General features: G+C 43.3%; 1 protein-coding gene across 3 annotated transcripts in view; it reads right to left on the bottom strand.

Annotated features, from left to right (window-relative positions):
• Nucleotides 1-367: 367 nt before the first annotated feature.
• LOC135504838 (integrin beta-3-like) overlaps nucleotides 368-16,952 on the bottom strand; it is a 43,357-nt gene continuing 26,772 nt past the window's right edge. For all 3 annotated transcript variants that reach the window (XM_064923730.1, XM_064923732.1, XM_064923731.1), the window contains 6 exons: nucleotides 15,204-15,663; nucleotides 12,422-12,644; nucleotides 12,023-12,123; nucleotides 11,404-11,523; nucleotides 3,627-3,793; nucleotides 368-1,997 (listed from right to left, as the gene is read on the bottom strand). In XM_064923730.1, coding sequence (XP_064779802.1) covers nucleotides 1,926-1,997; nucleotides 3,627-3,793; nucleotides 11,404-11,523; nucleotides 12,023-12,123; nucleotides 12,422-12,644; nucleotides 15,204-15,663 — 1,143 coding nt within the window. In that variant the 3' untranslated portion in view covers nucleotides 368-1,925. The remainder of the gene's footprint in view (nucleotides 1,998-3,626; nucleotides 3,794-11,403; nucleotides 11,524-12,022; nucleotides 12,124-12,421; nucleotides 12,645-15,203; nucleotides 15,664-16,952) is intronic.

Here is a 16,952-nt window from a genome sequence, read left to right as displayed (position 1 = left end):
TTGTTTTTAACTTTAAAACCCAGTAGCCAATCATTTTGCATGCAGTGTTCTGCTATATTTAACTTTACAACAATTACTTAAGCAATAATGGGAGGGGGTGTGGTATATGGCCAATATACTACAGCTAAGGGCGGTTCTACCACATGATGCAATGCAGAGTGCCTGGCTACAGCCCTTAGCCATATACCACAAACCCCCGAGGTGCCTTATTGCTATTATAAACTAGTTATAAATGTAATTAGAACAGTAAAAATAAATGGTTTGTCACATCCGTTGTATACGGTCTAATATACCACAGCTTTCAGCTAATCAGCATTCGAGGGCTCGAACGACCCCGTTTATAATAAGAAATGCATATCAGACAAAGTAAATTTATGTATTTATTTAAATGTGTCCCTTGCAAAAGTGGATATGAAAAACAATGTAAAAGAATTACAAACGTTTTTTTTTTACAATGCAGACCCTGTGAATTTGATATGGAATGATGTCATCATAGTAAGAGTAAGAGCGTACTCTGTGCTTCCTTCCTTTTCTGGTAATGGTGATGTTTTGAGCAAATAAAAACGGTGTCCGGAGTCTGTCATCAGTGACATCTTGGCTGGAGGTCCAGTTAAAGTTTAGTCTTACAAATGATTGACAGCTTTAACTGGCCCATAATCCACAAGGGCAGTTGATTAAAGGAAACAAGTGCAACAATTATATACAGTGAGCAAATATCTGAATAACACGTCACATTTCTGAATACAAAACACCGACTATGATGCTTCCACTAAAGGAGTGAATGTATTCATGTGATTGCGAGATGATTTGTGGTGTTGTGTCTGAAGAATGGTATACCTGAACATTATATTGACAATAACCGGGAATTTAAGAAGGGGGTGCTGGTTTCACATACAAAGACTCCACTCCTCTTTACCAATTGGTCATTTCAGAGTTGCACTCCTGATCTAGGATCAGGTTCCCCATATCCATGTAATCTTATTCATTATGATCTGATCCTAGAGCAGCACTCCTACTCTAATACACTATGGCTATGGGGCAATGTGCGGTACATAGAATCATAATATACAACACGGCTGGCGTAAAAACATTTAAGTATAATTTTTTTTGCATATCTGAGAGATATGTTGCAAGTCAATGCCAACAACTGAAGGAAACTGTTTATCTGTGAAATGAGAACGCGGGAGAACCCAAAGGCATTTTTTTTGTTTTAGCAAAGTGACAGATCGCTAAACCACATGTCTCAGAAATGTTATTTGGACAATGTGCTTATCATGCCAGACTCTTACAAACAGGAAATTACAACACGCTGATGAGTAAGTGATGTCATGCGTATGCTATGAGTATCATTATCAGTCAATCAATCAAATGTATTTATAAAGCCCTTTTTACATCAGCCGATGTCACAAAGTGCTGTACAGAAACCCAGCCTAAAACCCCAAACAGCAAGCAACACAGATGTAGAAGCACAGTGGCGAGGAAAACTCCCTAGAAAGGCAGGAACCTAGGAAGAAACCATGAGAGGAACCAGACTCTGAGGGGTGGCCGTCCTCTTCTATTTGTCCTTCGCTTCTCCTCTGTCACTAAAGAAAGTAATGTGCCTAACTCGAGTCACGTCTACTGTCGTACATTTCTCTCAATGTAGCCGACTCTACTTTCATTAATGGACAGCCTAAGTTATATTGATGGATTTTGAATGAACTTGTTGGTAGTTAATGTTGAAATGCCTCCGAAAAACATATTTGGTATCGTTTAAATACATATGTACAACAAACCACTACACAAATATTACATCTTCGTCTTGTGACAGTAGAGCCAGCACATGAAATCGTAACATTCCAGAGGAAATTGAAAGAATCCAATGGGATGCAGTTATTGTAATGATCCTTCAAATGATGCAGTCATTTCGGTGATCCTGGTTGCCATCACTCCTTGTTGCCTCTGTATGTGATGTTTGTGAAGGTTGAGGTGGCTCCTTTGTACAGGGGGTTATGGACCTACAGTTCAAAACAGAGAGTTTCAGAATTAATGTTATGGGGTCAACTACAATTCAGCTCAAGTCAATTCAGTTGATGAACTGAAATTCATTTCAGGAATTTATTAGCGTGCATTAGATTTCAAGATCCACCCATTCCTGAATTGACCTGAATGTGGGTTGTGAGTTGAACGTGGGCCTCAATTCAGGAGCTCTATGAGGAGTTATGAACAGTAGCCTCACTTCAGGAGCTCTATGAGGAGTTATGAAAAGTAACCTCACTTCAGGAGCTCTGTGAGGAGTTATGAACAGTAGCCTCACTTCAGGAGCTCTATGAGGAGTTATGAACAGTAGCCTCACTTCAGGAGCTCTATGAGGAGTTATGAACAGTAGCCTCACTTCAGGAGCTCTATGAGGAGTTATGAAAAGTAACCTCACTTCAGGAGCTCTATGAGGAGTTATGAACAGTAGCCTCACTTCAGGAGCTCTATGAGGAGTTATGAACAGTAACCTCACTTCAGGAGCTCTATGAGGAGTTATGAACAGTAGCCTCACTTCAGGAGCTCTATGAGGAGTTATGAACAGTAACCTCACTTCAGGAGCTCTATGAGGAGTTATGAAAAGTAACCTCACTTCAGGAGCTCTATGAGGAGTTATGAACAGTAGCCTCACTTCAGGAGCTCTATGAGGAGTTATGAAAAGTAACCTCACTTCAGGAGCTATATGAGGAGTTATGAACAGTAGCCTCACTTCAGGAGCTCTATGAGGAGTTATGAACAGTAGCCTCACTTCAGACACATGGTACACCTATCACTCCTGTGGCTCATATGCCGCCCGGCACTCGAGTTACAACAAATTGAGCACATTTAAGCAAGGAGGATGATGGGAGTTCTGGCATCCCATGCGCAGGATTAGGGACTCCAGATGAGCTCAGGACGGGATGTCTGATGGGAACTGTGTGTGTGAGGCAGCCCCTGCCACTGCCTGTAAAAGCTCATTAGCGTTAGCTAATTTCAGTGCCAACCAAGCCACCCCTGCGGAGTGGAGGCTGCTTTTTTCTGTACAGGGAGGAACATTGCAGCGAAAAAAATCATAAAAAGCATAATGAGAGAGAAAGAGAGAGTGAGAGACCCGACCTCTGCTTCCAACCAAACAATAGATGTTTCAATAACACAAATGAACAAATATTTATGATCTTTTTGCCTTCTATAATACATTGCTTTGTATGGTAGGGGAGCAGTAGACACCGTGGTATACCTGGTAGTTCATAGCCTTGCACTGTGACACCCTCAAATTCAAAATTAAGCATAGAAAGCTGGCTGATTAATGGAATCCCACATCCGATTAATCTACTTGTGTTCTAAATGGAAGATTGTGTCCAGTTGAATGGTTGTAGCTCCCCAGGACTGGCGTTGTTGGCCACCCATGGACTACGGGTTGGTTTCAGCCTAGCAAGCCAAGAATGTGTGTGTGCACAAATGTGTGTGTGCCCAGTGCCCTCTCTCTTTTTTCTTTGAATTGAACCTTTATTTAACTAAGCAAGTCAGTTAAGAACAAATTCTTATTTACAATGACAGCCTACCCCGGCCAAACCCGGACGACGCTGGGCCTATATATGGGACTCACGGTCGGATGTGATGCAGCATCTTACCGTATCCCACTTGGCGCGAGCACGCTCCTCCTCAAACTTGGCGAACTCACGGCGGTCATGAATGGTGACCAGCAGCTTCCAGATAAGCAGGCCGGCCAGACCCAGAACCAAGATGGCCCCGGCTACGGACAGCAGCACCACCAGGATGTCTGGACCCTTAGGGCAGTCTGGGGGAAGAGGGGCAACCAAGGGATGTTTATTTTATTTATCCTTTATTCAGGTAAAATCGAATTGAGATAGGAATCTCCTTTGTGAGAGAGCCCGGTCTACAATAATAAAATGTCAGCAAACTTCCACATAACACAATACAGCAACACATGAGGGCAAGACATCAAACATCAGTTGCCAGAAGCACAGAAAGACAAGCTTTTAACATTTGAGCCCTTCACAAAGCCTATTGTCCCTAAGCACTGTTCGAAAGTAAGTTTTACGCTTTGCGCATATGGTTAGGATTGGGATTTGGTTAGGAGAAGCTGTTCTTAGATCAGGAAAACAATACCAAATGTCTCCAATAACTCTGTTGGAGTGTGAGAGCTGGTAATAATGATTCTGTTACTGTATCCAGTCTAAATATGTTTACATTATTAAGGCATTATAAGGAACAACAAGAGGAACTGTAAGGTATTTTATACCATGGCTTTGTTGAATACTCGTTTATGATACTGAACTAACTGCTAAATAGTTTGTTAAATGGTTAACCAAATAGCTACCCGGACTATCAAATAGCTACCCACACTATCAAATAGCTACCCGGACTACCCCTTGACTTTTTCCACATTTTGTTACATAACAGCCTTATTATAAAATTGATTAAATGACTTTTATTCCTCATCAATGTACACACAATACCACATAATGACAAAGCGAAAACAGGTTTTTAGGGAAAAAAAACAGAAATACTGTCACGGTTTTCATATGGTGAAGGAGAGTCGGACCAAACTGCAGCGTGTCTATTGTGATCCATGTTTAATAAAACAAACGTAACACGAATCAATACAAAACACTACAAAACAAATAAACGAAAATGAAAACCGAAACAGCCTAAACTGGTGTCAACTAACACAGCACAAGGACATCAAGACACTAAGGACAATCACCCACGAAATACAAAGTGAAAACCAGGCTACCTAAATACGGTTCCCAATCAGAGACAACGAGAATCACCTGACTCTGATTGAGAACCGCCTCAGGCAGCCAAGCCTATACAACACCCCTACTCAGCCGCAATCCCAAATACTACAAACCCCAATACGAAAATACAATACATAAACCCATGTCACACCCTGGCCTAACCAAATATATAACGAAAACACAAAATACAATGACCAAGGCGTGACAAATACCTTATTTACATAAGTATTCAGACCCTTTGCTATGAGATTTGAAATTGAGCTCAAGTACATCCTCATTAGCTCATTGTTATGGGTGTATCCAAATAAATGTCACTAGAAAACAGCTTAAAGAAATGCAAATGCAGCTACTGTTGTTATTCTGGCTGCACTGTTTGAAGTGACTATAAGTTAGCCATAGTTGGCTAGCTAACATGCAAGGGATAAGATAGTTGCCAGTCAGTATGGCAATGGAACATTTAGAACGAACGACTGGGTCGCGTCCATAGATTAAGAACAAAAAGAATGAACGACTGGGTCGCGTCTCTGGCAACTGAATCAATAGAACAACCAGCAGACTTGGGTAGCACCCCGGGGTCTGTGTAGGGACTATATCCTGTGGAAGGATGAAATAGTATGAATAAATGAATCAAAATAAAGTTTTGAATGAAACTATGTAAATCCTAATTGGAATATGTTGGTAACTAGTTGTATGAAAGTGATAATGCTCTGGAAGCCGGTGTTCGGTGGATATATTGGCACGGTTTCCCGCAACACCCTTCCCAATACAGTGCATTCGGAAAGTATCGAGACCCTTTCCCTTCTTCCACATTTTGTTACATTACATCCTTATTCTAATATTCATTACATCTTTTTTCCCTCAATCTACACACAATACCTGTGGGATTCTGTGTTTTACATTATAGCCATTACCATATATATATATATGATTAAATATTATCTGATGTTGGCTGTGTGAAGTATCTGCATTTTGTGCACTTGAGCATCATCGTGAGATTAAACAACCGCTTGCCTGATTGTGTGTGTGTGACAAGAACTGTGTAACATTGTGTGACCTGCATGTTGCAAAACTGTAGATAACAGCCCAGCAGATGCTTTGTCCTTGTGTTTGTATGTAACAATATTGAGCACATGGTGTGACTTGCTGTATCTTACAAAGATGTGGTTAATCAGGTATAGGGAGGGGTGGTCATCATGAGGTTTAACTGAGATGGAGAAATACTGAACAACACAATAGCAGGAACTGAGCAACTGTTATGACTAGGCTGTGATACCAGAACAGTAAGAATCTATACATCGACGGAGGGAGGACTCCAAGAAGCGCCAAGAGGCGGGGACCAGCCTGAGCGCCTGCGATAGGCTGAGCAAGTCTAAACCACGCTCAGCCTCTACTGTGATAGGTCAACAGATGGGTTGGAACTATGTCTATCACAGTATAAGAACACTGTTTACATACATCCTGTCAGTTCCCTGTTCTGCCCTGCGTGGTATTACAGTGAGCCCGTATATACGAAAGTTGCATTTGCCATTTATTGCTTAGTTAATAAAAAATACATAGTATACAATCGGTGACTCATTGTCATATTTATCCTGATACCAGATTCGAATTTACGCAACGCTAACATACCCCGTAATGACAAAGCAAAAACAGGTTTAGAAATGTTTGCAATTTTATAAATAAAAAATAAATAAAAACCTTATATACATAAGTATTCAAACACTTTGCTATGAGACTCGACATTGAGTTCAGGTGCAACCTGCATAGATCATCCCTGAGCTCTTTCTACAACTTTATTGGAGTCAACCTGTGGTAAATTCAATTGATTGGATATGACTTGGAAAGGCACACACCAGTCTATATAAAGGTCCAACAGTTGACAGTGCACGCTAGAGCAAAAAGCAAGCCATGAGGTCGAAGGAATTGTCCATAGAACTCTGAGACAGGATTGTGTCGAGGCACAGATATGGGGAAAGGTACCAAATAAATTCCTACAGCATTTAAGGTCCCCAAGAACACAGTGGCCTCCATCATTCTTAAATGGAAGAAGTTTGGAACCACCAAGACTATTCCTAGAGCTGTCCACCTGACTAAACTGAGCCATCGGGGGAGAAGGGCCTTGGTCAGGGAGGTTACCAAGAATCCGATGGTCACTCTGACAGAGCTCCAGGGTTCCTTTGTGGAGATGGGAGAACCTTCCAGAAGGACAACCATCTCTGCAGCACTCCACCAATCAGGCCGTTATGGTAGAGAAGCCATTCTTCAGTAAAAGGCACATGACAGCCCACTTAGAGTTTGCCAAAAGGCACCTAAAGGACTCTGACCATGAGAAACAAGATTCTCTGGTCTGATGAAACGAAAACTGAACTCTTTGGCCTGAATTCCAAGCATCATGCCTGGAGAAATCCTGCCACCATCCCTATGGTGAAGCATGGTGGTGCCAGCATCATGCCTTGGGGATGTTCATCTTACAACAGGACAACAACCCTAAGCACACAGCTAAGACAATGCAGGAGTGTCTTCGTGACAAGTCTCTGAATGTCCTTGAGTGGCCCAGCCAGAGCCCGGACTTGAACCCTGAAAATAGCTGTGACGCTAGCCATTCAACCTGACAGAGCCTGAGAGGATCTGCAGAGTTGAGTGGAAGAAACCCCCCAAATACAAGTGTGTCAAATTTATAGCATCATACCCAAGAAGACCCGAGGCTGTATTTGCTGCTAAAGGTTCTTCAACAAAGTAAATATTTCTGTAAATGTGATATTTCCATTTTTTTTTTTTTTAAATGTGCAAACATTTCTAAAAACCTGTTTTTGCTTTTTCATTATTGGGTATTGTGTGTAGATTGATGAAAAAAACTATTTAATCAATTTTAGAGGAGGGCTGTAATGTAACAAAATGTGGAAAAAGTCAAGGGGTCTGAATATTTTCCGAATGCACTGTATATCCTCCAAACACCAGCTTCTAAGGAATTATCACTTAAATAATGCAGGGTCTAATTCAATGGCTATGAAGTTCATTCTTACATGTTCTTTGTTTGAGCTAGGATTTATGGTTTAGTTAGCTAAACTAGCAAGTCTGTTTGTTTGGTTACCAAGGCAACTATTGTAGCGATCTAGTAAACTTGCAGGTTAGCTACTTCAGTGGATGTTGAACACATTTCTACCGGCAACTGAATACATTTCTAGCATCAAATGTGTTAAATTATACCCGGGGATAATCAACTCGTGGCTCTATGCGTTCTCTGGACAATAATGCAACTCCGTGGAAGGTTAGTGCCACTACGCTAGCGCCTCGTGGAACACACCTTCCACGTCGTGCATTATATTCCATAGAACGCCCCTCTTTGATTATCCCTTACATAGCGAAACGGCTAGTGATGAACATGAGGAAGTGATGACCTATACCAAATGAGTTATACCTCCTCTCCCTCATTCTGGTCCCTCGTTTGGGTCCATCCGTGTGTGTGTCTGTGCGTTTGTTTGTGGGTGTGTAAGTGTGTGCGTGCGTTTGTTGCGCAACATTCCCGAGGAAGCAGGCAGGGGTGTACTTTTACAGCTACATCAAAGCAACTTCTTTTCTCCCACCTTTCCGATTTCCCTCCCCTCTTATGCATCATTCTTCTCATTCTATACCTCCCTCGCTGTAACTCAATTTCCTGTTGCTCTACCTCCTACTCACTTCTCTCATCTCACTGCTCTATCCATCCTCCCATCTTCACGGCTGAATAAGAAGAGCCTGGACACTGTTAGGATATGGTTATAGGATATGATTTTAAATATTGGACACACAGTTACACTGTTTAAAAGTTATCTTTTTTTTTGGTGCCGCGTCACGACTTAAAGAAGTCTCAAATCAAATCAAATTGTATTTGTCATATACACATGGTTAGCAGATGTTAATGCGAGCGTAGCGAAATGCTTGTGCTTCTAGTTCCGACAATGCAGTAATAACCAACGAGTAATCCAGCTAACAATTCCAAAACTACTACCTTACACACATAAGTGTAAAGGGATAAAGAATATGTACATAGAGATATATGAATGAGTGATGGTACAGAGCTGCATAGGCAAGATGCAGTAGATGGTATCGAGTACAGTATATACATATGAGATGAGTATGTAAACAAAGTGGTATAGTTTAAAGTGGCTAGTGATACATGTATTACATAAAGATGCAGTAGATGATATAGAGTACAGTATATACGTATACATATGAGATAAATAATGTAGGGTATGTAAACATTATATTAAGTAGCATTTTTTAAAGTGGCTAGTGATATATTTGACATCAATTCCCATCATTAAAGGGGCTGGAGTTGAGTCAGTGTGTTGGCAGCAGCCACTCAATGTTAGTGGTTGCTGTTTAACAGTCTGATGGCCTTGAGATAGAAGCTGTTTTTCAGTCTCTCGGTCCCAGCTTTGATGCACCTGTACTGACCTCGCCTTCTGGACGATAGCGGGGTGAACAGGCAGTGGCTCGGGTGGTTGTTGTCCTTGATGATCATTATGGCCTTCCTGTGACATCGGGTGGTGTAGGTGTCCTGGAGGGCAGGTAGTTTGCCCCCAGTGATGCGTTGTGCAGACCTCACTACCCTCTGGAGAGCCTTACGGTTGTGGGCGGAGCAGTTGCCGTACCAGGCGGTAATACAGCCCGACAGGATGCTCTCGATTGTGCATCTGTAGAAGTTTGTGAGTGCTTTTGGTGACAAGCCGAATTTCTTCAACCTCCTGAGGTTGAAGAGACGCTGCTGTGCCTTCTTCACTATGCTGTCTGTGTGGGTGGACCAATTCAGTTTCTCTTTGATATGTACGCCGAGGAACTTAAAACTTACTACCCTCTCCATTACTGTTCCATCAATGTGGATAGGGGGGTGTTCCCTCTGCTGTTTCCTGAAGTCCACAATCATCTCCTTAGTTTTGTTGACGTTGAGTGTGAGGTTATTTTCCTGACACCACACTCCGGGGGCCCTCACCTCCTCCATGTAGGCCATCTCGTCGTTGTTGGTAATCAAGCCTACCACTGTTGTGTCGTCCGCAAACATGATGATTGAGTTGGAGGCGTGCGTGGCCACGCAGTCGTGGGTGAACAGGGAGTACAGGAGAGGGCTCAGAACACAAACTTGTGGGGCCCCAGTGTTGAGGATCAGCGGGGTGGAGATGTTGTTACCTACCCTCACCACCTGGGGGCGGCCCATCAGGAAGTCCAGTACCCAGTTGCACAGGGCGGGGTCGAGACCCAGGGTCTCGAGCTTGATGACGAGCTTGGAGGGTACTATGGTGTTAAATGCTGAGCTGTAGTCGATGAACAGCATTCTCACATATTCCTCTTGTCCAGATGGGTTGCACCATTCTAGCATTTCAAGTGTCTTTGTATGGCTTTGAATGGGTGATATGATCCCCGTCTCCTCATCCGAATACATTTTGATTCCACAAGTTGGTTTTATTTAGCCTGGTCTCAGATCTGTCTGTGCTGTCTAGCCAACTCCTACGCTATTGACATAGGCGTTGCTACACAGCACAAGCAGATCTGCGACCAGGCTCATTAGTGTCTGTTGATGAAACGTATGAGTCTGTACCGATTGTGTATGGGATGATGTTTCAAATTGTAAACACGCCTTGTTTATGGCAATATGTACCGTATGAGTATACAATCTTAGAAAAAAGGGTTCCAAAAGGGTTCTTCAGCTGTCCCCATAGGAGAACCCTTTATGGTTACAGGTCGAACTCTTTTGGCTTCCATGTAGAACCCTCTGGGGAAAGGGTTCTACATTGAACCCAATAGGGTTCTACCTGGAACCAAAAGGGTTCTACCGGTAACCAAAAAGGGTTCTTCAAAGGGTTCTCCTATGGGGACAGCTATAGAACCCTTTTAGGTTTTAGATAGCACCTTTTTGAGTGTACACATAGAAAGTGAAGGATATAGTAATTTTGTGCTAACCAAAGGTTTGTTTATTCTACCTCTGCTTACATGAGTTGGACTTCAGGAATTCCAGTTCTGGCAGGCTCTACACATCAACTAAACCTAATACAACCCAAAATACTTTTGGCGACTATTTGAGGCAGGTTCAACATAACTGTTTCTGTTTAGTGTTCTCTCTCTCTCCCTCTCTCCCTCCCGCTCTCCCTCTCCTCCACCACTAACCCCCCACTTCTCTCTCACTCCTCCCTCCTTCCTCCCCAGAGGATTGTGAAGCGTCAGCGGGTTCCTCGGGAGCCGGGTGCTTGTTTACGAGCGTCTTTTTACAAGGTAGGGTCCACACGTGGGTCCACTAAAAGCAGGCCCAGGGACAGGCTTTCTCTGCGGGCGCTGGCTGTTAACAACTTTTTGCAACCGACGACTCTTTCAACATGGCCGCTTAACAAGCAGATGGATGGATGGGGATGGATGGCGATGGATGGGGGTAGGTGGGATCAAAAGGGAGCACTGATTGAACATGAGGCTCCAAAGAGCGTGGGCCTGGATGTGTTGGTTTGTGGTTGTAGTGTCTTGTGGTGACTTACTTTTACTTTTGGTAAATAAAATAAAACAACAGCCATTAGTGTTCAAACACACTTCTACTGAAATCTGAAGTTTAGCATTTTGCGGACACAAAAGATGTCCTCAAAAAGGGGTGTGTGTATTTGTGTGCGTGTGTTTGTATGATTCTTACCAGGCTCTTTGACCACAAATAGGATGGACTTGCCACTGGCGTCTTCATAATACTGGAAGCGCTCCACACAGTCATCCTCATCCTTATAGGTGCAGTTCACAGCATTTTTATCATGGAACTCTGGGAGGCAGAGAGAAGGAGTAGGGAATCATCTTTCTCTTGTCTTTACACAAAATAGTCCTATCATTTGATACAGCCATCTTGACTGTAAATGGTGTCATGCTCATGACAATCTCAAGACAGCGTCATGATGTTCATTTGGGTATTCATGTTGGATATTAAACAGAGGTGGTTTGAAGCTTGTTTTTCAGTCAAATATTTGGTGTCTTATTTGCCTAAATGGACAACCATTTGGCTTTGTTGGTCACATATGCTGTGAACTGTGTGGACTAGCCGGTCATTTGTACTCCAAACTCCGACCTGGCACAGTCAGAGGAGGATGGGCCCCACCTCCGAGTCTGGTTCCACTCATGGTTTCTTCCTTCTAGGGAGTTTTGCCTTACTACTGTGCTGCTGCTTGCTTTGGGGGTCAAGGTTGGGTTACTGTAAAGTACTTTGTGAATGTAGCTGTAAAAAGGGATACTTAAATCAAATGGGATTTGAAATGGATTTGTCTTACCAAGGTCGTCCACCAGCTGAATCTCGTCTCTGCAGATGCGGGTGCAGGTGTTATCATCAAACAGCTTCCCTCGCTTGAAATGCTTACATTCCACACACTCTCTGTACCAGTCCAGGCGCGCGCACACACACACACACACACGCGCGCGCACGCACACACGCGCACACACACACACACACACACACGTCAGCATATATTACTCACGTTCTTCTCAACATGAGGCAATTACATTATTACAATTATTCAATGACTCAACTGTCTGTGAGTCAGTCTAGTCTGAGTTGAACTGTACAGTACTTTTTCTTAGGTACAACACTGTGGACCTTTTCTCTGTGTGAGAGTGTGTGTGTGTGTGTGTGTGTGTGTCTGTCTGTGAGTTTGTGTGGATACCACACTCACTTCTTCATGGTGCAGGCATCGGGGCAGGTGGGGCACTTGTCGCAGGTGGCCCCATAGGCCCCCGGCTGGGTGCACTCGCAGGCCCCGCACACACACTGGCCCCGGCCACTACACAGCAGGCCAAGGCTGGACATACAGGTGTCAGTACGGCGGGAGCAGTTACAGTTCTCCCCCTGCCAGTCCGAGTCACACTGGCAGAACCCACAGTCACAGGTGCCATGGCCTGGGGGAGGAGAGAGCGAGAGGGAAGGAAGGAAGTAAGGAAGAGAGGAGGAGGAGAGAGAGGATGCAGAAATATGGGTGATGGGGTGAGGGAAGAATAGAGGGAAGAGGAGGAGAAGAAGAGGGTATAGCAAAGACAGGAAGGTGAGAGAGGAGAAAGGTGAGTAGGGTTGAGGGAGAAGGGAGGGTGGAAAGTTGAGAGGGGGCGGAGAAAGTCAAAACATGGGTAGTCGTTCAGGTGACTATAGTCTCAAATGTGTTCTTCCTATAATATATTTACAGAAGTTCAGAATATTTCGGTGCACTTTTTGATGAATCCCAGTGAATGTGACATTAGAGAATGGTACGAATGAACACTATTTCTGAACCATGTTCAATACAGTCATTTCATCAACAATCTATTTGCATTTCCAAACTCTTGATAACATATTTGATAAATCATTGGTTACATAAGGAGATTTGCCATACATTCCACACACATTGTCTTTTTTCCAAATGGCAGCCTATTCCCTATATGTGCAAAACTTTTCATCAGAGCCCTATGGGCCCCGGTCAAAAGTGGGCACTGGTCAAAAGTAGTGCACTCAATAGGGAATAGGGTACCATTTTGTACAAAGTGCATGATCCCTATAAAGCATACTTGGGTGTTATCAAAAAATTGCTAATCCACCCTAAATCCGTCTGGGAAAAAAACAGGCATTGGAATGGTGAGGAATTCCAGGAATTTTAAGCCAAATACTGGGAAGTAGTAAGTCCTGTTTCTGTAATAGTTGGAGCGCTGGAAGTGGAACTAATTCCATTGTTGTTTCTCTAGAACATAAAATATGGTGTGTCAGCGGTGTCCGGGTGCTTTTTTAGCCTGTGTGTGCGCGTGCATGTATATGTGTGTGTTGTTTTGGACCCCTTGCCAGTAAGACCGTTACAGTGCAGAACATACATCTGCTGTTGTTGGTTTATCACCACAGACCAGACTCCAGATAAACAATAGGACGGGAAAACAATGGGAGCAAGTGAGTGAACCGCCTGGATAACAAAATGACTTGTCAAAAACAAACATTAAGGAAGCCACAAGCCTTCCAACCACCACTCTCCTGTCATTATGCCATTCTCTAACTGCTTCTCTCTAAAACTGTGTTATGTGGGCATTGTTTCCCACCCTGAACAATACATAACACACACACACACATACACATCAACTGCATTTCCAGCTCGTTACCTCAGGCCCATTTTACCAGACCAGGTTTATTTTTAGCTCTATGACAGCATCAGCCAATGACAAAGCAGAGAGGTATTTTCCTCAATCATCATTGCACTTTGGGGAATAGAGCAAATAAGGTTGTGATGATTGGATTGGAGAGGGCAAATGTACAACGAAGCAGGCAGGGTACATGTCTTGCAGTGATGATGTTGGTTATGAGGGGATACAGGAATATGGGATAAAAGCTAGTGACATTGTGCTTGTGAGTGGATTTCAGTGAATGCAACGCTTTGAATTAAGCGTTATCAGAGCACTAAGTGAATAGATTTACAGTACCCAAAATCCAGCATTACAGAAGGCCTTAATCCACTATTTGACAGGGGCACAGATAATGCAGGCTTTACATGTGTTCCCTGTGTTCAGCAGCCTTGTTGCCTTACCTCACAAGGCACCCACTCTGGCATCGCTTACAGTGAATGACCTCTAGCATTAGAGCTAAACTCTAAGGATGGTCATACACTAGACATTTGCTTTCGCTAAACCACCCAAACTTGAGCTCAAATTCACACCACACTAACTACTTACTGTAAGAACTACTGTTAACACATTTTTTAAAGCTTACTTCAACTTGTGGTGCAGTTATAATGTATACATAAGCATTTATTAAGACCGCCTGATTAGCCTCATTAGCTAAAACCCAACCCACACTAACTACGTACACACAAACAATAAACCTTTAACTACTTGTTCTTTCTACGTGACATATGCAAAGTCGGAGCTTGGTAGGCACTTGTTCTATCATTACCTCAGTAGCTCAGCTCAAACACAAACACACCATTCAAACGCATGTCTTAGCCCACACAGCCGCAGCTCATAGCACAGAGCCACATGTTTGTTGTGAATGGAGCTAGCCCTTAGCCCTGGGCAGAACAGAGGCAGACAGGGAGAGAGCGAGAGAGTGAGAGAGAGTCTGGCTGGCTGTTATGGTTGGTAATTCCTCCCATATGAGGTCTTCAGTAAGGTGAGGATTGAGGATGGCTAGTACTGGCCTGGAAAAAGCTCACAGATTTTTCCCCAGAAACTCAGACAGAAACAACGGAATTTGTTTTGAGAATGTCTAAGTTAATCTTGGGATAAAAAGTGTTATAAGTTGTCTAAATGTAATTATTAAAGGTCAAATTGTGATGACAGATTGTAGGCCACAAACACTGAAAAACCTATACATTTATAGAACTTGCCAGAAATAATTTTCCAGCTAACTGAAATGTAAACATGTGGCCAGACCAGACCAGCAACAAGTCTGGGCTGTAGTTATAGGCACTAAGCACTTTGAAACCCCTCCCTCCTTCCCTGTCCTCTCACCTGAGCACAGCTCGCCCTTGTAGCGCAGGCAGTTGAAGTCATCGCACTCGCACAACTTGCCCCACACCTTGCCAAAGTCGCTGCTGTGGCACACGCATTGCCCGCACACGCAGTCGCCCCTCCCAGTGCACACCGCTGCCCCAGGTCCCCCTGCACCCCCAATGCCCACGGTGGAGGGGACACTACACCGGTCCTGTTCCGTGGTGCTGTAGTCACCCTCGGCACACTCGCACCGCGGCCCCAGTCGCCCCGGGTGACACAGGCAGATGCCACACTCGTAGGTGCCGTTGCCATTGTTACAGACAGGGCTGAGTGGCTCGGCGCGGGCCTGGCACTTGCACTCGCACTCGAAGGTGACAGTGACGGTCAGAGAGTCCTTGAAGCCCACAGGCTTGATGACGAACGTCTTTCGCTTGTCCTTGGGGCAGCCGCGCGCCCGCGCCTCCACGCTGAAGGAGACCTGGGTGGAGGAGTAGAAGGGTGGAGGTGTGGAGGTAGAAGAGGTTCGTGCAGTGAGTAGATGGGTAGCACACAGGAGGAATGTGTAATGTGAATATGTGGTTCTAGAGAAGGGGGATGCAGGTCAGTAAAGTGTGTGTCTTGGGCAGGGTTTTGGTAGGTTACTTTCTAAATGTAATCTGTTACAGTTACTAGTTATCTGTCCAAAATTGTAATCAGTAACGTAACTTTTGGATTACCCAAACGCAGTAATGTAATCTGATTACACCGTGGCCTCAGGCCCCAGTTACTTTTAGATTACTTTCCCCTTAAGAGGCATTAGAAGAAGTAAAACATGTATGTTATCAATTGAACCACATCTATTGCAGGATAAATCCATTTTTAAGTTTACATAGCTGGCCATATATGGATGCTAAATTTGGAAATATGGAAGTATAGATTAGCCAAATTGTTTAACCTGAGCATAACCCCAAAACTAAGGATTTTTTTATTCAGCCCTACTCTGTCGTTTATGATTTTTTTGTCATGGAGGACAGATTGGGCTCATTGATTCGAGTTGAAAAATAAATGCTGTGCTCATGGAATGGCATGCTTGGAGCACTACTGAAAGTGCTATTTACATGTGAAAAATGAATGCCATATGCTACATTTGCAATAAGCATGTTTACCTATTTGTTGGTGACACTTTGATATCTTGATAATATGCAGCTGTTTAAAGGGCAATCCACAGATGAAACAAAATGACACCCCACCCCTGTTTTGATAAATGCTGAGGCATGGGCCTGGAGAAATGTAACCACTCTCAGATTAATAGACAGAGCTATGGATTTAAGGACTGACCATCCATGATATTAAAAGGATTGTTTTAACCATGTTATGGGGCTATACAGTGTTTGTTTACATTTACAATGTTTACAAACATTGGAGAAAAACAAGCTTACATTTTGGGTTCTTATGGAGTGTGACAGTTCAACTAAAATCATGAGGCATTTCTAAGTTATATTCTTCAAGAATCAATGGATATATATATATATATATATATATACACACAGTTGAAGTCAGAAGTTTACATACACTTAGATTGGAGTCATTAAAACTAGTTTTTCAACCACTCCACAAATGTCTTGTTAACAAACTATAGTTTTGGCAAGTCGGTTAGGACATCTACTTTGTGCATGACGCAAGTCATTTTTCCAACAACTGTTTACAGACAGATTATTTCACTTATAATTCAGTGTATCACAATTCCAGTGGGTCAGAAGATTCCATACACTACGTTGGCTGTGCCTT

This window comes from Oncorhynchus masou, chromosome 18 (assembly GCF_036934945.1).
Source record: "Oncorhynchus masou masou isolate Uvic2021 chromosome 18, UVic_Omas_1.1, whole genome shotgun sequence".
In the NCBI taxonomy this organism is placed as follows: domain Eukaryota; kingdom Metazoa; phylum Chordata; class Actinopteri; order Salmoniformes; family Salmonidae; genus Oncorhynchus; species Oncorhynchus masou.
Note: the sequence above shows the minus strand (reverse complement) of the source record. Positions and strands in the feature narration are given on the sequence as shown.